Source organism: Micropterus dolomieu, linkage group LG16 (genome assembly GCF_021292245.1).
Source record: "Micropterus dolomieu isolate WLL.071019.BEF.003 ecotype Adirondacks linkage group LG16, ASM2129224v1, whole genome shotgun sequence".
In the NCBI taxonomy this organism is placed as follows: Eukaryota; Metazoa; Chordata; class Actinopteri; order Centrarchiformes; family Centrarchidae; genus Micropterus; species Micropterus dolomieu.
The window spans coordinates 2,680,763-2,705,652 of NC_060165.1; the positions used below are offsets into that span (position 1 = coordinate 2,680,763).

The 24,890-nt window shown below is 40.8% G+C and overlaps 1 protein-coding gene across 4 annotated transcripts in view; it reads left to right on the plus strand.

Moving 5' to 3' along the window:
- Positions 1-24,342, plus strand: part of braf (B-Raf proto-oncogene, serine/threonine kinase) — a 34,263-nt gene extending 9,921 nt beyond the window's left edge. The window contains exons 4-21 of one of the 4 annotated variants that reach the window (XR_006828489.1): positions 448-551; positions 2,604-2,706; positions 2,824-2,972; positions 4,698-4,817; positions 4,987-5,146; positions 5,676-5,715; positions 8,639-8,758; positions 10,396-10,532; positions 10,609-10,726; positions 11,759-11,843; positions 12,016-12,192; positions 12,278-12,324; positions 12,554-12,672; positions 13,513-13,644; positions 15,937-16,071; positions 16,764-16,917; positions 19,595-20,581; positions 21,175-24,342. Coding sequence is in view for 2 of the 4 variants with exons in the window: in XM_046071679.1 (XP_045927635.1) it covers positions 448-551; positions 2,604-2,706; positions 2,824-2,972; positions 4,698-4,817; positions 4,987-5,146; positions 5,676-5,715; positions 8,639-8,758; positions 10,396-10,532; positions 10,609-10,726; positions 11,759-11,843; positions 12,016-12,192; positions 12,278-12,324; positions 12,554-12,672; positions 13,513-13,644; positions 15,937-16,071; positions 16,764-16,917; positions 19,595-19,617 (1,923 nt within the window). In the remaining 2 variants the exon portion in view is untranslated. Of the gene's footprint in view, positions 1-447; positions 552-2,603; positions 2,707-2,823; positions 2,973-4,697; positions 4,818-4,986; positions 5,147-5,675; positions 5,716-8,638; positions 8,759-10,395; positions 10,533-10,608; positions 10,727-11,758; positions 11,844-12,015; positions 12,193-12,277; positions 12,325-12,553; positions 12,673-13,512; positions 13,645-15,936; positions 16,072-16,763; positions 16,918-19,594 lie in introns of all 4 variants that reach the window. The other 3 variants (XR_006828488.1, XM_046071679.1, XM_046071680.1) reach the window with 3 other exon arrangements.
- The last annotated feature ends 548 nt before the right edge of the window (positions 24,343-24,890 follow it).

A 24,890-nucleotide genomic window follows, 5' to 3' on the forward strand; every position in this document is an offset into this window, starting at 1 on the left:
AGGTCAGACTTACAGGGAAAGGACAACATCTGAGAATTTTAGGCTCTCTGTTAAGATCTTGGATCTTTAGAGCTGAGCAGTCCTGCGCAGGCTGACAGTAATTTTATTGTCCATTTACAGGAAGTTTTGTTCAGTGTTTTGACTCTCTGCAGTTGGATGTGCAGTGTGAGGCGCAGGGAAATTAGTTAATGTAGGTGACCCCCTTTCACACTGATGAGCTCCATAGTGGAAAACTGCAGATTCACGCCCTGCTGCCGCCACACATGAAACACTGTTCACCAAGACAAATGACTACAAGGAACATTCTCACTCCAACATTGCAGTCGAACGTTTCAACATCCAAACGTGCTGTGGTTGTGTCAGCTCATTTCCTCTCTGGTGCTGGCCTGCTCTGCTCTGCTCTGCTCCACCACGTCAGCTCAGTGAGCGGTGTTGTGCTGTGTTTAGGTCCCTGCCCGCTGTGGGATGACTGTGAGAGACTCGCTGAAGAAAGCTCTGATGATGCGAGGCCTCATTCCAGAGTGCTGTGCAGTCTACAGGATACAAGACGGGTAAGTACATACTGTACTGCATAGACAGGACCAGAACACACTTGAGTGGACTCACTAATAATCCATATACTGAAACATTACATTATCTCTGAGCTGTTCTGATTTCTTCCAGTTCAGACAGTTCTGTGTGTCTGTTTCTGACTATTCTACATGGAAGTTATTGCTGCAGTTTGTGTAATTAGCCCTGCACACTTTGGCATACTATATCAAGTGAACAATACAGTAGGCTTTATGAATATATATAAGTATGTTTTCTCTGTTGTTACTGCAACAATAGTTGTGTTTGCTCACATGATCATTCTGGTATATGGAGGAAGTCAACCCAAACAACATGGAAGCAGCAGCATCGTTCTCATTACAGAGTATGTCAAATTCAAAGTGTCAATCTTGGGAGCAATTTCAAAGTATCAAGGGATCAACGTTCATTTATTTGACATTTACAACACAGGGTTGCACAATGAAATATAAGTTGTAGCCCCTTAATGCTACACTACAGAACATACATACAAATATTTAAATTTTAATAGAATAAAATAAAGCTGTATACACACATACACATACAGAGCGGTATGCTGCTCGTGTCATGTTCATAGTACATGGCCAGGAAGGGCCCAGCAGCTTGACTCACATTTACTCTCAGTAGGGTTCTTGACACAGGGCAGCTGTGGCTTAGAGGTAGAACAGGTCGCCCACTAATTGGAAGATCGGTGGTTCGATCCCTGTATGTCGATTTGTCCTCGGGCAAGATACTGAACCCCAAATTTGTAGTACTACAAAGAAAATCAGCTGGTCCATGTTCTATGTTTTGGGGTACAGAGATCCTCTCCCGGCCTTGAAAGAACATTAAAAGAGAGCAGAGGAAAACAATACAACGATCTCACAGCTCTGACCTAAACCCTGCATATGTGGACAGACTAATATTATGAGTATAATAATAAGAAAAGGTTAAAAGACATCATAAAAACAATGTGTGTACAATAGTAATAATAATAGTACATGCATACAAGATTAGATGTAAGGAGAAACAATTTCCTGCCATTAGAAAGGACAGTCTCTTTAACCTGACAGTGGCCACACAGCAGTGTGTTTATTGATTATTTAAATTAAGGATCAGTCTTCTTCTACACATCCAAAATGTTTCACGCACAGTCCAGGTTCATAAAGTGAAATTAGTTGGAATAAAGAAGCCTTGCTCCTATCAATCCTGAGCCCCATCAAAAAATGTGTTTGTCACTATAGTTTTTGGTTTTGCTGTTTTAATTGTCCCATGTTGTACTGCGGACATGGAAACATTTAAGATGACTGACAGCGGCCTCTTTTATCGTTAAAGAAAATTGTTATGTAAAGTTACCTCCCTATGGGACAATAACGTCTAAAGAAAACACTCGTACATCAGTACAACACATAATAAAGATATCACCTGGAAAGGTTGCGCTGCTCGGCGTGATTTTAGAAGGCAGTATAGACCGCAAAGACCAATAGAGGTGGAGAGAAATGTCCGAGCGGGTATGGATCTCTAAATCTGAGAAAATATTAAGTTGGGTAGGTGGAATATGGATAATTTATGCGTACATGTTCATTCAGATAATGACAGAACCAAACCAGTTAAACTGCTATGATCATGACATGAGTGGAAACAGCTGCTGACATCAGCTTATTAGGCTAAATCAACGAGAGCGTCATAAAAAAAAAAAACAAGTATGGCATCTGTACATTATGCCTCATGAATAGAATTTAAGTCATGAACACAGTTATGCTCATCTGATTGAGATACAGTAGTAGGCTGGAAGAAAACAATGGACAGATGATGCAGCTGTGCCGCACATCATATTCAAAGCAACATTATGTAATTGTTTTTTTGTGTAACACCCTCTAATTCACTGCTGTCGTCATAAGTAAATAAATATAAATGTATGTATATATAAATAAATAAATATAAAAACGTGTTATTTGCTAATGATTGCTATATTTGCACAACTTTAGATATGATGTTTAAACCAACAGCAGTGTAAGGTGTCGACAGTTGGCCTATCTCTCCACTTCCTGTTTCAGAGAAAAGAAGCCGATTGGCTGGGACACAGACATCTCCTGGCTGACAGGAGAGGAGTTACATGTAGAAGTGTTGGAGAATGTGCCGCTCACCACACACAACTTTGTAAGTACAATTAGATCAAATCTAACATCATGACTCCGATGATAGACGGCACACATTATGCAGTAATTCTATTGCTCATCCTTACTTGGTCCTAATCTGTTTGTGTTTCATTTACAGGTGAGGAAGACCTTCTTCACGCTGGCCTTCTGCGACTTCTGCAGAAAGCTGCTTTTCCAGGGTTTCCGCTGTCAGACCTGTGGCTACAAGTTCCACCAGCGCTGCAGCACTGAGGTTCCCCTCATGTGTGTCAACTATGACCAACTAGAGTAAGTCACACAAGGGGGAGGGACCATGATGCTGTAACCAGGTTGGTAAAGAACCTACTGTACAATGTAGTGTGTCATGGTACAAGAATACCCTTTGTGATCTTGGTTATTACTGCAGTGCTTGAAATGGGCCGTCACTTTTTACTCAGTACCACCTCTTTCCAATGAATGTAAGCACACACAATGTAGTTTTTGCAAAATGGGCCATTTTCCTGCTTTAGCAAGCCACAACAGCTGTTTAGTTTTAAAGGAACTATTTTACACATCCGAGTGTGTTTCCAGGTGTTGGAGTACTACTGCATATGTGAAAAAAGTTGTTTAAAGCCGTTGTTTGTGGCTGAAGACTAGAAGTTTGAAACTGAAAAGCGCTCTGGAGATGTGAAGTTAGGATGAACCGAGCTTACCAGACCTCTGTACTTTTAAGTCAAAGTACTAATACCACACTGTGAAAATACTCTGTTACAAGTAAAAGTACTACATTGAAAATCTTACTTGGGTAAAACCATGTAAGGATGATCAGGGAAATGTGCTTTTAGTATTAAATGTAAAAGTACCCAATGCAGTAAAATGTCCCTGTGACTGTTATACCAGTAAATATGATATCACGAGATTATTATTCCTCATACATTCATGTAAAAGCAGGATTTACTGCTATAGTTGTTGAGCTCATGTTTTTATCGGACTGCAACTAATGATTATTTTCAATATGAATTCACCTGCTGATTATTTTCTTCATTAATCGATTGATTGTTTGAAAAAATTCTGAAAAAAAGTGAGAAATGCCGTCAGTTACCCACAGTACGTGTTTTGTCCAGCCAACAGTCCAATCCTCAACATCATTAACCACACATTCAAATTATTCAAATAATTAAAAATAAAAGCAGCTAATCTTCACGTTTATGAAGCAGGAACCATGAAATGTTTTTGCGTGCCAAACTACTTAAACGATCAAAATAGTTGCCAATTCATTTTCTGTCCACAGACTAATCGTTTCAGCTGCACTTGTATGCGTAGTTGTAAACTATAGGTAGTTTAATTTATAACAAAACATAATATTTTTTAACTCTTCATATGTTTTGTGTGTAAAAAGCTTTTTAAATAAAGTACTACTAAAGCTGCTAGAGAAATGTAGTGTAGTAAAGTAAAAAGTACAATATTTCCCTTTGAGATGTAGTGGAATAGAAGTAGAAAGTAGCATAAAAGAGAATATTCAAGTAAAGTAAATGTACCTCAAGTTTGTACTGAAGTACAGTACTTGAGTAAATGTACTTAGTTACTGTCTATCACTGCAGGCTACATTAGCCACTATTAGCATAATACACCCACATCTCCAGCTGAACTGTCGAGTTGCATTGTGGGTAATATAGGAGGCCAGTTTTGACAAGGAAGAAGAATGTGTGGAATCAAAAAGACGATATCTCTGTTTGTGCTGCATCCATTTTCATCCTTTTTTTTTTTTTAAACTGTCCATCTGGATTTCCATAATGTTTTAGGATTCACTCCCTGAGTGTAAAGACACTGGCTTGTTTACCAGATAACAGCCAACACTGTCATTTTGTAGTTTGTCTATCTCTGGTAAGGAGGGTGTTATGAAGGGTCTGACACATGGCATCATCTAGTTTCTCCTTGTTCATTTCCAGGTATGTTAGGCTTCAGCCCCAAGTCAAGTTGTGTTGAGAGTGACTGAACGAAAAATAAGCAACCTTGATGATGTGTGTTTTGCAGCTTGTTGTTAGTGTCCAAGTTCTTTGAGCATCACCCGTTCACCCAGGAGGAGGTCTCCTCAGAGGGGACCACCCCAGTGTCTGAGGCCTGTCCATCCCTCCCCCCATCTGACTCCACCGGGTGAGTACCTTCACACGCCTCAGTGGAACAAGAGGAGGAATTCTCCTCGTAATGCGTTTCTGCTGTCTTCTGTCTGTTAATAAAGGAAAAAGAATAAATGTGCAGTCAGAATGTCTCCTGCATGTCCTCAGCTTTGACACGTTTTTACTAACAAATTTCATCTTTCTAGGTCAATATGCCACACCACTGTGTCCCCGTCCAAGTCCATACCCATCCCGCCTAGTTTCCGGCCCAACGAGGAGGACCACCGCAACCAGTTTGGCCAGCGGGACCGCTCGTCCTCCGCTCCCAATGTCCATATCAATACCATCGAGCCTGTCAACATTGATGTGAGTCTACTCTCTCTTTGCTGGACTGACTGATAAATCTATGTACCATATGCTATAAATGGCCTCCCTGAGTCTGCAGGTTCCGTTTCCACCAAACAGCAGCTGATTTCACTGACGTGTGCTTTGTGATCTCAAACTGTGTCCACACTAAAGTGGGTAAATCCAAAGTGCAATTCTTAATTTTAGCTTTTTGAAAGCGGTCTGCAGAGAGTAATGAGACTATGAAAATGAAACGGCCGGCCCCCGGGTTTCAGTGTGGAACATGATAAAGTGAGCATACAGAAAACAATTATCCAAATCATTTGAGACCTCTGCCCATGTACGACTGTTTGCTGCCTTTGTAAAATACAAATGCCTTACAGTACGTTACCACGACAACAAATCTGTTAGCTTGTTACTGCGAACAAACTGAACCGTCTCTCTCTCCGCTGAGCCATCGTTCATTCATGCTGCTTCAGTAAATTGTACAGTAAATCATTTTTGTGAAAAGTGTTCATATTATTAATGTCCTTTCTTCCTTCCTTTTAAGGACCTGATTCGAGATCAGGGCTTACCAAGGTCAGATGGAGGTAAGGATCAAAGTAGGAGACTTCGGGCTCATTCTGTGGCTTTTTATTTCCCACCATCCCACGTCTGCGTGCTCTTGGTCTTTTGTGTGTGTGTGGAGTTCAGACCCCAGATGTGGAGTCAGCTGTTTTTAGTCTTGCACTCTAGCGGTCACTGTGAGCAGTAGTTGAGGACACACATGTTTATTCAGATCTGTGGGTCAGGTTTTCTGGAAGAACAGAACTTCATCTTGAGCGGACCTCGTTTTCTTTTTTATACTTCAGTTACTTTGGAGAGTTAGGAGAAATACATGTAGCTAGTACATTTTTCAACTTCATTACAGACGTTTAGTGAAAATAAAATCACCAAGACGTCAGGAAATCAGAGGCCTGTTGCGGTCTTCATGATGTAAAGATGATTGAGGTTACAAGCTTTGGGTAAGAAACAGGGTAACAGCTGAATCTGGCTTTACATCAAAATACATATAGTGGTAACTGTAGTATTTTTTTCTTATTCAGGTAGATGCAGTAGTTCACAGAGAAAATGATTCCGAATGCCCTCACAGTCTTAAGAAATCTTTTAAAGTTGTTTGGATCTGTGACAAAATGTTAAGATTTCCTGCTATGTATCAGACAGACTTCTTTGATGAAAGCTCTTATTTTCCAGTGACAACTTTTGCATTGAATTTCCGGCACTCATTGTTAATGAACCCAGTGCAACAAATGTAAAATTGTCAAATTCTCGCTAGGTTCATAGTAAGCGCTACTTAGTTTCAAACTAGCAATTTCCTTAAAGGAACAGTTCAACATTTTGGGAAACACCTGTTTGTGCTTTCTTTTTGTTCCCCTCCCTGCAAGCTGGAAGTGGGGCTGAGCTAACACACAAACTGCTCGTAGCCCCGCCCTCAAGTGACCTCACTGCGTTTGCTTCCATTCTGTGGTATAATTGTACCTCTACAGATCTTTGGAAGTTTATTTAATGTAGATGAAATTTATAATCTGCCTATAATGTGCAGCAGAAGCTATGCCAGGCAATGGCTCAAAATAAGATATTAGTAACTTAGCGTTGTTCAGACAGCTCATAGTGGTGATCGAAAAGAAAAAAACATTTCAACATTACCTTGCCACAGCAGCTCCAAGCTACTAGTCATGCTAAACGCACATACTGTATTATAAACCGCTATAGTGTTTATAACCCAACCCATTAGTTGTCTTTTCTGTGGAACTCAGTAAAATTATTTTGTGTGTACGGATTAACCAAACAAGATAAAAAGTGTGAATTTGTTGTGGCATGTTCACAAAGAATTTTAATTTTCACATCAAGTTAATGGGCGCAAGTTTGACCGCTGGGCTATTTGTGTTTACTTTTGCGAGTAATGAGATTGCTTTAATTGCAATGAATGGATCAAAATTATGCTGAAATAACTACATGATGGTGATTTGTTAAACATATACTCTATATTCATGCTTGGCGGGTCTGTCCGCTAGGGCTGTCGCGGTGAAGTAAGTAGTAGTTTTGACCGTGTCTTTTTCACACGTAACTATCATTACCTTCAGGGCACGTATATAAAGTCAATTTACATACGCAGCAACACACACGGGTGTCCGCAACTAACGACTGCGCTGTGGTAACATTATAAAAAAAATTTCAACAGAAAGCAACATGAAAAACAGCTGCAGGCACCCGACACACTACGCTCGTTAGCTAGTGAGCTTCAAATGAGGCTTACCGTTCAGTTTCTCTCCACTGTCCCTCAGGATTACGTTAGTCCAAAATCGCCGAGCCTGCTAGCCACATTAGCCACGCAATATGCTAACGCCAAGTTAGCTAACCTTTAAAATAAACAGTAAAACAACACAATACATGGCAACACTTACAGCTTCCAAGTTTGAAGTCGGGTCACGTACAGCCCATGGTGATCCATCCTTGAACCGTTACAGAGCTTGTTACGGTTGTGGGACTTTTGAAACACTCCTTTATTTATTTAACAAGGCTTGAAGGGTACAGTACGAACATTGCGGTTGTTGCGGTGATTGCCATCCTCCGCGGTAGGCTTGACCAATAGCGCGGTATTTCAATTTTTAAATGCTTGTTTTCTAAATGGTGTTCGGATCTATCAGGGCTATGCTATGCTAACTGTTTCATAGTAAAGTACAACAATAGCTGGAAGTAACAGACACTTACTTTCTGAACTTACCATGTAGTTCAACTTCCTCGCTAACATTTGTTGAAGCAATCTCCTGTTTTATATGGTAGTAGTTTAACAGAGCTCTGGGTGCCCACAGACGGCTACAAAAACAACAGTGGAGGTCAGAAACTTGGCTCGCTGCAGCTGAGCTCCCCTCCCTCAGTGGCTGTCGGTCGCGAGAAGAGGCTCAGTTCCTCCGCTCTGCCAGCTCCTCTCCGCACAACACTCTGCAAAGCCGCTGCGATACACGCAGATTTTGCATATGTGCTTCATATTCACCCAATTTACGTCAGTCTGTAGCGACTAAGCATCTATTTCTCTGCATTGATTTTGTATGTAATTGCGCCATGCAAAACACACTTTAGCGTTGTATGTGGACGCGCCATTAGCCTGTGTATTTTTTTACTTAGGAAAGAGCCAGTCTAACTGTTTTACCCTGCTGCCAGTCTTAATGCTAAGCTAGGCTAACCAAGTCCTGCTCTATACTTAACAAATAGACATAAAATTGATATCGATCTTCCCATCTCACTTCCAGAGTATTTCCCAAAATGTTGACACTGAAATGTATGACATATATCTTAAATTCAGCAGTGTTCGACCTGCAGATACCCTGACAGACAGAGCCAAGCTAACATGCTAACCGTTAAGAGGACTGTCCATCCTAAAGCTCAGCTGTAGCCATGGACAGTAGTTGGTCAGAAGTGAGAGGGGCAGGGTGAGTAGCAGTGATGGTCTGTCTGTTTCTCTTTGCCCTGCAGCCCCCCCGACCCACCCCGCCCGCTGCTTGAGGAAGCACCGAACACGGACCTCAAGCCCCCTCCTATACTCCTACCCCAATGACATAGTGTTTGATTTTGAGCCCGAGCCTGTTTTCCGAGGTAGTTAGGCCTCTGTGTGTTCCTGTGTCCTTCACCCCTCCCACATCACCCCACCCCCCACACACCACACCCTGCCCTATGTCACATCCACTGTGTGTCCCCCTCTCTCTTTATGTCCTCACATGCTCTCTCTACCACACACCTGACAGCTCCCAGGTTGCGCAAAGATCCCACCCCTACTCTGATCAGACACTACTCTTTCTATGGATGGTGATATGATTCGTGAAATGCTCCTTTTTTCATGTAACATAAGTTATAGTAAATAATGAATCAATAATTACTGAGATGTACTCCATGATAGCACACTTGTAAAAATTCAAGTAATACAAGAGGCAGCGCTTGTTCAGGCTTTAGTCACATTCAAAAGGCATGAAAATGAAATATCTACCAGAGTGTGAAAGCACACACATTTAAATTTTAAAAGGCAGCATATTTAACATGAGTTCAAGTATTTTAAGGAAAAGTTCACCAAAAAATTTCTTTATTCGCTTACCTCAAGTGGACCTACTTTATTCTGCCCTGGAGGCAACAGTTAGCGATATTACAGCTGTTTCTGGGTATTTATCTAATATCTAATTACATCTTTAGAGATGGCTTATTCATTAGCTGTGTATGGGCAGCCAGATACCTCACCAGGTTGGATGTTTTGTTCTTACTGACCCAGAACATCAGCACTAAATACTGACTTAAAACCATAGACTGTATAATAGAAGAAGACGTAGTCATTATGACGTCACCTGTTGGTTTCAGGACTGCCAATAGGGGGCCACCATGTTGATTTTTTGCAACCAGCGGCACTGGAAGTGAGAGAGATGGTGGTGCCCACGGCTACGTGTGGAGTTTGCTTAGCTAGGTGCATCTGTAATTTACTTTAACTGTCATTTTAACCGGGATGATAATTTTGTCTAGCGAACGACAGTCTTAAAACTAAATGTACTCACCAGAGAAAGTGAGAAGCCAACTCCTGATAAGCTTTTTCAACAGCGCAGGTTAAATTTACACAGTGCCGTGGGTACGAGTCACTCTGGCCTGATTGACAGGTGGCCATGGTAACGATACTTGTCTTTTTGTAACTTGGCTTTTAAAAGAATGACATCTTATTGAGAAGTAACCTTGGGCAAGTTACTTAAAAATGTATTTAATTGCTTATCGAAAGACTAATCACATTACTTAACTAGTTACTCGTTGTGAACCCCCCTTCCCTCCATTCTTTCTCCACACATTTCAGGCACAGACATTTTCCTTGCTTCACGACCTGGAGGCAGAGACAGTTTACAGTTTAAAAGTAGGCTCCTTTTTTGATCAACAATATGAAACCTGTTGTGATCCGGACATTAGATGTTAGTAACACTGATGGACTTCGTGAAGTCTAGATTATTAAACCATTAACTGCCATCCGACCAAGCACCCCCTCACCTCTCCTGCATGTGACCAGCACACACACACACACACACACACACACACACACACACACACACACAACTGATCCAGACTCCTCAGTCCCTGTCCTTGCCCAAACCCCTTCTTTCTTTACTATTCTGCTGTATCTCACCTTCCTTTTGTACCAGTGTTTCCTATCCACCTCACCTCCTCTTTTTTTATTGTTTCCCTTCTTTTCGTCCCTGATCCCTCTCCAGGCTCTACCACAGGGCTGTCTGCCACGCCTCCTGCCTCTTTACCTGGTTCTCTCACCAGTGTCAAGGTTCCGCAGAAGTCGCCATGCCAACAGAGGGAGCGCAAGTCGTCGTCGTCATCTGAGGACCGCAATAAGATGGTAAGAGACTGACGCACAGGTTTTCCTGAAGCTCGTTATCTGTGTGCATGTGCTGACTGAGTGTCCTATGGAACAGAAAACCCTGGGGAGAAGGGACTCCAGTGATGACTGGGAAATCCCGGAGGGTCAGATCACTCTGGGTCAGAGGATAGGCTCTGGATCCTTTGGAACTGTCTACAAGGGAAAGTGGCATGGTAAGACCAACGCTCTGTTAATCTGTTTTCAGACCACTAGCAGCAAGTTAGGAAACTGTTTACATCATCTGGGCATCGGCTCAACAGACACACACATTTGTTGTAGGTTTGTTTGTTTTGATAAGTTCTCGCTGGAGCACCAAATGTGGATTAATCCACTGCTGAAAATAGTCCACAAAGCACAATTTCTTCCTGTTTGAGCAACGTTTGCTCAACAGTGGGGAGCTGTTTTAGGAAATTACTGAGACTCTTTAAAAAATGAAACTTTTTGTGAGGAAGTTTCTTAGATGTACAGTATCTCACAAATGTGAGTACACCCCTTACATATTTTTAAATGTTTGATTATATATTTTCATATGACAACACTGAAGAAATGAAAGTAGTGAGTGTACAGCTTGTATAACAGTGTAAATTTGCTGTCCCCTCAAAATAACACATCACACAGCCATTAATGTCTAAACCACTGGCAACAAAAGTGAGTACACCCCTAAGTGAAAATGTCCTAATTGGACCCAAAGTGTCAATATTTTATGTGGCCACCATTATTTTCCAGCACTGCCTTAACCCTCTTGGGCATGGAGGTCACCATTCTTCACAGGTTGCCACTGGAGTCCTCTTCCATGACGACATCACGGAGCTTGTGGATGTTAGAGACCTTGCGCTAGGGTTTAGGTCTGGAGACATGCTTGTCCAGTCAATCACCTTTACCCTCAGCTACTTTGAGAAATGGACAAACACATTGTTGGTTTTGGTCTTCATTGGATTTGTTGACAATGGGAGAAATATAGAATAAAAGCCTTATCTTTGTGTTTTTAAAGCTGCTCAATGTGGGATTGCTTCCCCCAGCGGTTGATACACAAGTAATTTCAACCTGAAGTCAGGGATATGTATTATTACAATATACTCGCTTTAACCATAGGCGTGGCCAAATCAATCTGGACTAAAATCTGAAATACTATAATTCTAGGGGAAAATGTTGCCACTACTGACCATATTGGCCTGAATATAAGACAATCCTCCATCTCCTTCCAGGTGATGTGGCAGTGAAGATGTTAAATGTCACTGCTCCAACACCACAGCAGCTTCAGGCCTTCAAGAATGAAGTGGGAGTCCTCAGGTAATGTCTGCCACCTGGTCTTTAATCAGGGGAATATACTGTATGCACTTTGCATTTTAATACTGCACTACAAACTAATATTGTATTTAGAACTTCCTCCTTTTCCAAAGCTATACAAAACTGCTACAAGTCTGTAATTTTATCACCTGTGTGTGTGTGTGTTTTGTGGCAGGAAAACGCGTCATGTGAACATCCTGCTGTTCATGGGCTACACCACCAAGCCTCAGCTGGCCATCGTGACCCAGTGGTGTGAAGGCTCCAGTCTGTACCACCACCTGCACATCATCGAGACCAAGTTCGAGATGATCAAGCTGATTGACATCGCTCGGCAGACCGCTCAGGGCATGGAGTGAGTTCCACCACGAATTTAAAAAAGCAGTCAGACTTCTCCATGTGTGTAATTTGTCTAATTACTTTTCTCTTCTCCTCCCCAGTTACCTGCATGCCAAATCAATCATTCACAGAGATCTGAAGAGCAACAGCATCCTTTTGAAACATTTTACACAGTTCACCTTTAGGCTGAGGTCTTTTGGTTTCTTTTTCTTTCTGTGAAATAAAATTCAAAATTTTGATTATGTTGGAGTTTATCTTGCTAACACACAAACAGGGATGAAAGTATAACCTCCCTGCATAGAATGCAGAGAGCTCTTACGATGTTAAGAGCTTATGAGCAGAAGACGAGAACGTTTCCTTGACCCCATCTCCACCAGATATTTTCCTCCACGAGGATCTGACAGTGAAGATTGGTGACTTTGGTCTGGCTACAGTCAAATCCCGCTGGAGTGGCTCCCACCAGTTTGAGCAGCTGTCTGGCTCTATACTGTGGATGGTTAGTATGCATCTCCCACCCTCCTACCAGTAACCTTTCATTAAGTTTACACTTAACCAGTTTTACATTTTTTCTTTTGTCTTTTTATCAGCTTCACTGTTAAAGGTCCAGTGTGTAACATTTAGGGGGAGCTATTGGCAGATATGGAATATAATATTCATGAGGATAAATAAATAGGGTAGAAAATGTAAAGGAAGAATAAAACAGACAATAATATTAAAACACAGACGTAAATATACAAATTTAAAGAAGTAATTAAGAAGATTATAAAGGACAATAAATAAATAAGGTAATTAATAGTAAGGTGAATAAATGAAAATAAAGACAGAAGCTAATTAAAGAGATCTATACATTTATGTCTCATTGTATAATTTAATAGAATATTCATATATATATATATATATATATATATATATATAAATTATTCATCTTTTCACTATCATCATGACTGTCTTCATCTGACCGCGATTGTCACCTTCCAAAATATTTGCTGGATTGTTTGCTCACTTGACTTCAATTATATTAAAAGGGGGGGGGGGTTAACATACTTGTACAATCACAACCGCTGCAGCTTCTTTGGCCGCTATTTAAAAATACGTGGTGGTCCTCCCCTTCCGCTACATAGTTAAGAGAGAACCATTGAGACATAGAAGCACCTAGTGTTCCACGCTCAAAGAGTTCACCAGCTTGCATGCCATATTATTACAGTAGCCCAGAACAGACAAACCAAACCCTAGCTCCAGATAGGCCCTTCCGTGTAGTTTCTACAATAGGCATGCGCTAGAAGTGTGTAGTTTTCTTTGGGTCATGTGACCGTCAGGGTAACCTGTTCTCTCTCAGGCTCCAGAGGTGATCCGGCTGCAGGACAAGAATCCCTACAGCTTCCAGTCAGACGTCTACGCCTTCGGCATTGTGCTGTACGAGCTCATGTCAGGAGCACTGCCCTACTCCAACATCAACAACAGAGACCAGGTAAGAGGACTCAATAAGTCACACCGACTCCTATGTTTTAATAAACCAAAACACAGCTTGCTCTAAAACATGTTTTTTTTTTTTTTCTTTCATTGTAGTCAGAATACAGCTCAGTAGCTTCCTGGTCAGACATACCAAAACCCCGTCACACATGGTTCACTATGCAGCGTGTCTGATATAATATCATCAGGTCGGCCTACCTACAGACCACAAGAAAAACTAACTCATCACAGTGTGTTATACAGTAAGCGTTCAATGCAAAACCCACAGTTCAACCACCAATTAATGCTGCCTTATCTCAGTTCATATCTCCCCGGAGTCCATCTTTCTGTATCCCAGCAAGCAAACAAAAAATATTCAGTTTGAGGTTCAATTCAAAAGTTGGCCAACGAAAATAAAACCAAGCCCCTCGTGTTTAATAGACAAGCTTAGTAATTCTCCAACATCACCTGCGATGCTGGTGAGCAGCGCACCGGCTGTAACCTGGCTGTAACGCAGGACAGACTCTTTCGGACTTGTGAGTTTGGGTTGAAACGCCGTTTCACAGATACTTCCTGAGCTGACAATACGCCACAATACGCTTACCTTACTACACGAGTCTTTCTGTTGTGCATTTTTCCTCTCCGTCAAAGCCGCGGATGGCCCGACGATTTCACCCACCACCACCACCAAGTTACCCGCGGGTGGCAGCTGCTACTTACATTCCCTGTGTTACGCTAAAGTTTATGTAGTGTCAGCTTCTGTCAAGCTTAAGGCCATTGTACAACAAGAAGGCAAGGTACAGCGTAACGGCTTTACGCTTGGGTGTCATGTGACCAGAGCGTAATCGCAGCCTTTGCGATTAGAAAATCTCCTTTTATCACATCGCGATAATATCGCAAATGCAATTAATCGTTCAGCCCTACTAATACTTTTGGGTCATTTAACATTTAATTTGCAGATGTGTTGCCACATAGCTGCATGCAAGAGCATCTAATTTTGCCCCGACCAAATTGTATTTTGAATGGATCCATCATGCATTGTCATAACATACCAAGTCATCCTATAACGTTTCTTCTCATCATTAAGGGAGTAGTTCAACATTTTGGGAAATGAGCTCATTTACTTTCTCTTGAAATGTGAGATGGATATCTATCTCTTGTTTGTGTGTGTGTGTGTGTGTGTGTGTGTGTTAAGTACAGAGCTGGAGTCAGACTGTGGTTAGCTTAGCATAAAGACTGGAAGCAGAAGGGAAACAGCTAGCCTGATCTGTTCAAAAATACTTCTACCAACACCTCTAAAGTTCACTGATGAACTTGTTGTAGGTGATATGTATCAATCATCTGAATGTATCTGAAATTGTATGTTGAATGCGTACAGAAAGAGATGTTATAAGAAAGTGTGACTCATTTATGTAAACCCATTTTATGCGTGATATTTTAATTATAAGTTTTAAGGATTTTCTAAGAAAAGGTTTGAGTAAAGATACTTGATAAATACTTAATCTATAACCTAGCTCTTTTCATTTAGTCTTTTATCCATTTCAACACTGATACTTTCAGTGACTAAAAATGGTGTAAGTAAATCTCCCTGCACGGGCTAATTATATAAGATCAGGAGAAGGGAAACCACAGGGGAACTGTAGAGCTGTAGTCTTCTGGTGGACCACCAGCATGCCTTCAAATCTAATAAACAGAATGGGCTTATCAGCCTCCATTTCCTCCAATATGATTGTAATTGCTTTTAGCTGAAATGTCTATTTACCTGTTCTTTGTTTCCACATCTCTTTGTTGTGATGTTATATGTGAAGAGCTACATGTTCTTTGACTGCAGAGAACCTGTACAAAACGTTCAGATTAATGGTGTACATGAATTACCACCTATAGCTCCTACTATTGATTAGTTTCAGGCATTACAAAAAATTGTGCAAAATGTCCCTGAGCTAAAGATAACGTGTTCCTTATCTTGTCTGACCACTTTTACGATGAAATGATGACGTAAAGGTGTACTATAATAGAGAAGATTTTTGAATTGCATTTTTCTTTCTCAGTAAATTTACATGGTTCATTAAAGTTTTTGTCTCAATTTAAATAAATCTAATATGTTTTCATGCTATTTAATTCATCAATAATAGGCTTATCACTATTAATAATGTCAAATCAAGTAAGCAGTGTAAATGTCCTTCCAGTGGCACAGCACAGTCACATTTCCTAACATTAATATTTGAGCTCTGTTAGAAGCTACAGCTCTACAAAATGTTAACAGCCTGTTTATCCCTGCAACCAAATATTATCACATCTTCTCCCCCCATAGATCATATTTATGGTGGGTCGAGGTTACCTGTCTCCTGACCTCAGCAAGGTGCGCAGCAACTGTCCGAAGGCCATGAAGAGACTGATGGCTGACTGCCTGAAGAAGAAGAGAGAGGAGCGGCCTCTCTTCCCTCAGGTGAGAATAAAATAAATGCTAATGTTGTTCTGTTTTACTGGGAGGCAACAGATGCATATTAATTGCTACAGTAAAGGAGGAAGGGATATCAAATTTTTGAATGAATATTGTAAACGTTCTTTTTACCTCACTTGCAGAGAGAACCAGATATTTATTTTAAACCTTGTATTAGAGCCAGGCCTTCATTTCTAACTGTCTGTTATATTTTATCACGTGTTCGTTAAAGATGTTGCTTTTAACGCAAACTCAACATTGCCTTCATGTTTACCTGTTCTCTCAGCCCGGTATCATGTGAAAGTGTGTTATACACCCACCGATCCACTAGAGGATACCGTATCAAAGTCTTTCCAAGTAATTCCAATCCCCCTCGACGTTTTTTCCCCTGGCCTGTATTAGCGACTGAAAGTGACACACTGGTATTTGAATCATTCAGGGAGGATGTGATGTAGGCTCCAAAGATAGGTCTGATCTTCAAAAATGTTTAAAAAGGATGGATTTCTTTTTATCTGCTTTCTGTGAATTGTACATTACTTTGTCCCATTACCTCACAGATTTTAATCAATTGAGAATTGATTGGCTTTGTTAACAGCACACATCTTTGTTTATGGTTTTGTTGGATTGTGTTTAGTTGTGAATGGTGATCATGCTGATTCTTAATGATGACCCTGTGGCTGTGCTGTGAATTCTGTCAGATTTTGGCGTCCATTGAGCTTCTGGCTCGGTCATTACCCAAAATCCACCGCAGCGCCTCGGAGCCTTCGTTAAACCGAGCTGGCTTTCAGACGGAGGACTTCAGCTTGTACGCCTGCGCCTCTCCTAAAACCCCCATCCAGGCCGGCGGCTATGGTGAGCTCCTACACACATCCACAAACTGAGTCTGAACAGTAGTTGTCTCTGATTAACTAGCTAACTCTGACTGAAATGTAGTCCACTGAAGATGAAAGGATTGTCTTTTACAGTAAAGGTGTAAAACTCAAAATACAAAAATAACACACGCACGCACACATACACACACACACACAATAACACCTGTGCCGTATGTATCGTCTAAGAAGCATTGATGGAAACAAGGATTAGCCTGATAGACTGGCTATAAGATTATTTCTTGTACCACACTGATTAACCTGAGTTGATTTTAAAAGTCAGCAGATTCCAAGCAGGTGTACAGACAGCCCAGCAATAAATACTAGCTTTGTGAAACAGATTGTAGTGAGGTTGTATATGACTGTATATTTATTAATAATAAAAGGTATTTCTAATGCTTTGCTTCACCCTGTATGTTGTGGTGGACCTACGTATTTATTGGTTAATAAAATTATGAATATTTGGAAATATTAATTCAGAAACTCTCGTTTTGGGGCACCACCTAAAATTTTCTGTCCGCCCAAGGCTTTAGGACTCCTTGGGTATAGCTTTAATAATTACATGTATTCACAAGTGATCAGTTAGTTAATAATTGTCAATCATTTTCGATCAGTTTAATCCATCAGTCAGTCTCATATCAAAGTCGTGTACACACACCGTTCCTGTGATTTAGGTGAAATTTATTAACTAACTAAAGTGAATGCACAGTGAGGTTAAATATATCAAAGACATAAAACAGTGACTAAACAAACCGAGTTCAGTGTGAATGTAGTTGTCTATTGTTTATTATTGAATTTTAGTAAGACAACAAGGGAACGAATGAACGCAAGTTATGACAACTTCAGTTTGGCTAGGAGGTTAGGCTAAAGGGTTAAAATAAAGGACATCACCTCAACCACAGAATGTAGTTTGTTTTAGCCTTACTGCTTGTTGTTTCTCAGCCGTCTAGCAAAGGCTCACTGTCGGCTTGGCTCGTTCGTGTGGTCAGGGCCTGGTTCCAGGAGAGGGTAAAAGATCCTCTGATTATTTACTTATAGTTAACTCAGTCCTTGGTTCAGGAGCTAGGAAAATAGGTTATTTAACACATGATGATATTTCTGTACCATATAATTTCTAAGGGAGTATATAAAAGGTGCTGGGAACAAAACATTAGTTACACAAATTAAATGCAGAAAGGACAGCGAGCAGTGATGACAATTAAAGCACTGCAAGATTAACTTATTTACGGTTCCTTCTTTCCAACATAGTTTTAACAAGAACGTGGTAATAACTACCCAAATTGAAGCGGCGGGAACTACTAAGTAACTTAACAAAGATTATTTAATTCAAACAAGGTGATAGGGAAGTTTTTAGAAGGAGACAACATTCTTGTCCAACAAAGGAATTTGGGGCAGCGTCCTTCTCTGGCGACTGGCTTTCCTCACCTGTTTCACAACTGGGTGTGAAAAGGGAGAGGGCATGTTAAGAGTCCAAATGAATGGCTCTTTGGTGGGGTAGAGCATCAAGACTGAAGAAGGGGGTCTTTGATGTCTGAGGTAATCTGAAAGAGGAACTTCGTTACCATGGTTACCCTGCCGTCTTGGTCTTGGGAGTGTTTAGAGGTTGTTTAGTTTATGGCTGCTGAGGTCCTCACAGCCTGGTTCAGGTTGAGGTTAGTCTCTGGACAAGATTAATATTGTCATCTTAACAGTCATGCATAGAGTCTGTTATCTCAGCTTCACTGGAGCTGGTAGGTTTATGGCCGAAACTGCCCAAGCAGCACTTGGGAGGGAATCAAACCTTTCACCCCCTCCTTTGGGGTACTTCAGCTGTCTGTTGAGGATTGATATCTCAACCCCCCCCCCCGCTCTCTCAGGGAGAGACAAAGAGAGATTCTAGATTAATCCTTTTTGATATAAAATAATCAAAATAACACTAGCTGGTTCACTACAATGTAAATATTGGTTTTTCTTTTTCATAGAAATTCAATAGAATCTAATGGATTAATTAATCACTGTCGCAGCTACTTTGCCATTTTTTCAAACTCTTTTGAGCTAGTGTCAAAGAAACTCAACCCTTCCTGCAGATGTTTCACATTCAGAGCCCGCCGGAAAGGCGAGAGATTGTTCTCCTTTGAGCTGCTGGAAGTCTTTAATGTGAAAACACACTGGAATTAATAAGTGAAAAAAATATTTTTGCTCTCTCTTTCAAATTTCTGACAAATTTCCCTGTCGATAAAACGAAAAGTTAAATTTAGATTTAAGTAAGAAAACAGTGCTAGCACCAGCAGCCCGCTCTTCTTGCAGGTTAACGTCCACATGTCTGTGCTGAATGTGGTTACTTGTTGCTTTAGTCAAGTGGTTTTATGCCAGTTTATTCTGACACAACCTTACTTTCATTTTCTAGATCAAAATACGGCCAAACTGTGTTGGTTTTTTGTGTACGTATATAAAGACGCACAGAATTTAGTCACTAGGGATGGGGAGAGCAGTATTGTGAATAGACATTTCTGCTCTAATCATTGAAACAGGAGACAATTCGCTCAAAATAACAATCACTGCTGGTTTAATTTGAAGTGGTTGAGGTTCACCATAACAGCTACACCTGATAATTGACATTACTGTGGCTGCTGCAACAGTTCTTGCACACTAATTTTCTCTGTATCTTTATTGCTTTTCAGGGGAGTTTTCAGCATTTAAGTAAGTGCTGCAGATTCCACCAGTCCATCCCTCGTCACTTCTCAAAAGTCCCGTGTCCATGCGGTGGATTCATTCATTACTGAAAAAACTGAACAAATAGTCTCAAAGAATGTGCTTTTTTTTCTTCCTCTGTCAACCTGAAGAAGGCAGCCTCGTTGGAGTCCGTCCAACAAAAAGCTGTCCCGCAGGCAAACGGCCACAGTGACGGACAAAACTGAATTAGGAAAAAAAAAATTTTTAAAAGATACTTGAATGACACAAAAGGAAAGAAAACAAACAAGACACAAAGAGATACCAAAAGAGTTTTAGGAGGAGATGGTAAACTGATGGACTTTCTGCTGGAGGGAAAAAAGATGAAGTGAAACAGGGTTGAGGCGTCGGGCTCCGCTCGTCGAGTCATTTCCTGTGCAGGTGAGAAGGGAGGCTGCTTTATCAGTCAGACCGCCGAACTGCACTTTGAGCGACGGCAGAGCGGGGCCTGTGGTAGGGGAAGAGGCCTCCTGTCTGCGGGGTGGGGTGGAAGGCCAGGTGTTGAGCTGGACGTCACTCAGCCCCAAAGAAAGATGACTTGAAAGACACATCTATTTTTATTTTTTCATTAGTTTCTCATGTTTCTCAGATTTTAGCTAGCACTTGCTAGGAATGCATTTTTTGATTTTCTCAATTTTGCAGCACAGGCCACAGGTTTTTTTTTTTTTTTTTGTCTTTTTGGGCTTAATGCTGACCAAATTCTACAAAATACTGTATTTTGCCTTCTTCTTCGCCCCCAGCAGGTTTGACACCCATGATGCAAACGGCATCAACTGTTGATCTACTGAAAGATTTTGCTCTACTTTTTTTTCAGAAATTTCAAAACCTTCACATGAAAGCAGGAAAAGCGTTTCTTTCTGCAGATTTCTGGTAGAAAAGTCCAGAGCCTGCACTAACAACAGGAGCTGTTCTTTGGGAGGGACATGATCATTTGCTTGGTAAGGGAAGCTACATCAGAGGGATTTCTTATTCTGTTTAGAAGGCCTGGTCTGAGCAAGCATGAAGGATGGGTTGATAAGTGAGATTTTGTTGCTCCTGAGATGCTCTACCTTTTCCAAGGACTTCACGTCTGTGTGAAAGCAGCAGACGCGGTTGTTTTTGTAGATTTCCGGTAGAGACGTCCGGAGTCTGACGTGATCTGCCGACCACAGGAGCTGTTGATAGGGAGGAAAAATGCAGCTCTGTTTGCTGGTGGAAGCTACACAAGAGGGGTTTCTTATTCTCTTTAAGGAGGCCGGTCTACGCCGAGCCGATGCCCAGCCTTTATGCTGAGCTAAGGAGTGTGTACAGGACACACTTGTTCTCTAAGCTTAGAAGTTGTTACGCAGCATCTTTGTGGCAAAGCTTTTTCTTTGCTTCTCATGTCACAAAACCCAACCTCAGATTTTTTGTTTTTTTTGTGACACCAAGTGCATATCGTGTCATTATTTTTTTCCCCCCTGTCTCTTCTATTTTCTCTTTTTTTTTTTTTTTTTGATCATGTGGCTTTAATATTGCTCTCAGCTGAAAATGTGGACCTTACTTGTTGCAGCTGCCGACTAATGGGCTGCAGCGTTACCTGCTGACAGGACCGGTGATCATCTGGAGAATTCTGCTAGTCCTGAAAAAAAGTCCGAAAATGTTCTTTCAATCACATTTTTTTACTTTCTCTACACACATATGCACCTGTACTTTTTTCATTCCAGCTTGTGTTCTGGGTTGTAGGTGTTATTACAGGTTCTTTTTATTTTGCTATCGTCAATGTTTGCCTTTTTCTGTACAGGCAGGCCTGCAGATATTTACTTATTTATGTGAATAGTTTTGAAGTATCAGTCTTTCTTTTGACGCTTGTTTTAGTCTTTGTGACTCGTATACTTGCACTTTGTAGAGGTGGATCGAAGCAAACGAGCGACTTGCCTTTTCTTTTTTATATCGAGGAATAAATTGTGACATACAGAGCTGATGACCCAAAATTCAATTTCCAATGCATAAGTCATCTGCCGGGGCTGGACTGTGAAAATTTTGCTGGGAAGGCTCAGTTGCCATCTAAGGACTGTCTTTAATGAAGCCTCCAGCAGCCGAGTATGTCACCACACCTACAGTGAGGAGAGCCGTGCGAATGATACTGCTGGCCTGATGAATGGATGTTGTGAAGGGAGAGCAGGTAGTTGAAGAATCCATCCAAACACTGACTGACACGCTGGTTCTTCACATTCATCACGATCATGTCTTTCCATCATAGACTAACCCCTCGAGATCTGAAATAATCTGTTCCAATTTTACATTCAGTGCATAAGCACAATAGGCTGTGCGTTGTACTCCACCAGGGGACATTCATAAAATGTACTCTCCACTGGTGAACTAGGCTGTTGTTCTCTTTGATAGCTCAATTTGGAGAAAACAAGTGAGCTGCAGCGGATTAACACCACAGATGTAAAAATTGCCAAGAAGTGATGTTAAAGAGCCTGACAGGGCAGACACATGAGCAGACAGATGACTAGATGCAAGCATTCCCACAGGTTACTCCAACTCACATAGCAGGAAAAAAAAAAATGAAGCTGAACATTAATATTATTTCTCACACTGCACTCTGTTATTGTAAGCTACAGGCCGAAACGCCAGACAGACAGAGCACTATCAACTAGCTAGTAAAAAGAAAAAGTGAAGCGTTGAGCAGCTAAACAGACAACTATTATTCTCAAGTGTTGGTGGAGGCAAAAACCAGAACCACAACTTCAAGTGAATTCTAGTGTTACTATGTGTTCGCTGGATGTATAAACAGATAGTAGAGTTCATCTGCCCAAAACAGGCCACTTGAGGGCAGCTAAAACAAGTTGTGAACACATCGACATATCACTTTTTAAGTTGGTCCAGCAAACCTGTTAGCAAACAGATGCTTATTTGCACATTGACTATAGTTGCTCTAAGGAATTCTTCTATTTTCTCAATTGTCTGGTGGGTCACATGGAGTTTTGTACTCCTGCATCACATGCAGTCGATGTGAGGTTGGTCTAAGCAGCACGTGCCTATGCTGTGGACACACCTGCACAAACTTGTGTTTTTTGTGTTTTTGAGTGCACTCTAGTGTCACCTGAAGACCTGCCGATAGCAGAAAGCCACTTCAGGACGTGGTTTCACCTGTAGATTTTAAGGGAGCGAGGGCTCCACAGAGTTTGGACTACTGTTGTCCATTACCTACTTTACTACCACATAGTATGTAGGTTAGGGGTGGACTGATTTTATATATATATATATAGGCACTATGTAGGCCTTTTTATTAAATATTACCTCTGATGAAACCTGAGCTGACATGTTATTGAGGTTCTGAGGAAAGGTGGGCATCACCATAAAGGGTTGCCAGTCTAATGCACATCAAATGATGAGTTCAGTCTGGACAGTGGGAGGAAAGCTGCAGTTAGCCACTAACAGTCTGGCCTAGTTCAATAATTGATATGTGTATATAGATATATTCTGTGATTTAATGGTAATTTGCCTAAAATATTAAAACTGTTTTCCAACATCCCTTTAGTGGTATTTATACAGTCCGGTAGTTTTTAATTTGAGTGTTTAGATTTTGACATCACGATCTTCTTCCAGCCCAATACAATGAAGGTAAATGGAATTTAGTTTGTGGTGCTCTCAGCACTGAACATGCCTCACTTGTTACTCTGGATAATCTGCCCATATATAGTTTAATTTTAATTTCTAATCGGAACTACTTTCTACAAAGGAAACTAATCTTCATAAATAAACCGTCCATTACCATCATAAAGAATCTCTTACTGACTGTCTTTGAGTTTGATGATCTTGAGATGAACACTTTGAGCAACTGAATTCCATTCACCTCCACTTTAAAGCCCACACAGACCGATAGTCCTGGAGGTGCTCAGATAATCATAATTAAACATCCATTAATACATCTGCTGATGAAGACTATGTAATATGGTCTGAACAGGCAAGTAAGTGGACCTTGAGTTAAGATTGTTTTGGCTACCACTAATTCCCAGGTCAAGAATTAACTGTCAGCCTCATTGGAAGTAGCACATGGCCTTGTCCTCAACCACAGGCGTCCGTATCCTTCAGACAGCAGTGGCAGTTGTCTCCTGTACTGGGGTCTGTTTGCATTTTCAGATTGCTCACATGACGGGACCTGAGGAAGTTAAGTCTTTCAGAGCGCTGTATTTATTTTCCTCTAAGAACTCTATTTTCTATGAGAATCTGCTTGAGCTTCATAGAATCTACAGGAGAAATCACTGAGCTCCATCACTAACGCTCTCATCTCCACCACCCACCTCTGATCTTACCACATATTCTCTTCCTCTCCTCTTCATCCAAAACTTTATGTTCAGCCTTTCTCTACTTTAATTTGTCTTCTCGAACATTCCCTCCCTCTCCTCCTTGCCTGCACCTTAAACCCAACAATTCCTTTCAACTGAGAACTTTCATAAGAAACTTTATGGAGATTTGTTTTGTTTTTCACATGTAAATAGTTGTACAAAGGAAATACTGTCATTTTGCTAGGAGGCATGGAGACTACAAATGTAACAAATTATAAAATGTTCAAAATAAAGAGACAAAGATTAAGAGACATTTTGATAGGCCGACTTCTGAGAAAAATGAGTGTAAAAATATTTAAGGCTGTATCATAAGGAGAAAGAGCTTAATGTATTTGTTGTGAATATGAAAAACTGATATATTAAAGAAGTGCATGAAAACGGTAGTTTGCCTCATGTGTCATTTGTATGGCGATGTGTTGGAATCATGTTGTGTATGGTGGTGTAAATATTTTATAGTCCACATGGTGGCGACATCTAACACTGTAATGTGCCCAGAAGCATCGGCTTGCTGTAAGGAGATCAGCAGCACACAGTTTACCAGTCCAGTCCAATTAGAATTGTAGATCTAACATAATTTGTGTGCTAAAATTGTCCTACTAAGAGTTACCTTCACATTCTTTGGGTTCAACACATACTTACCGTATCTCACAAAAGTGAGTACACCCCTCACATGTTTAATATCTGATTATATCATAACACTGAAGAAATTACATCTTGCTACAATGTAAAGTAGTGAGTGTACAGCTTAATTAAAGTATAAATTTTCTGTCCCCTCAAAATAACACAGCCATTAATGTCTAAACCGCTGGCAACATAAGTGATTATGTGAGAAGTGAAAATGTCCATCACATCATATTCATGCGTACATACCTGTGCATTGGTGGAGTGTCCTGCACCACTACTACCTAACACACTTTATTATGTCACTTTT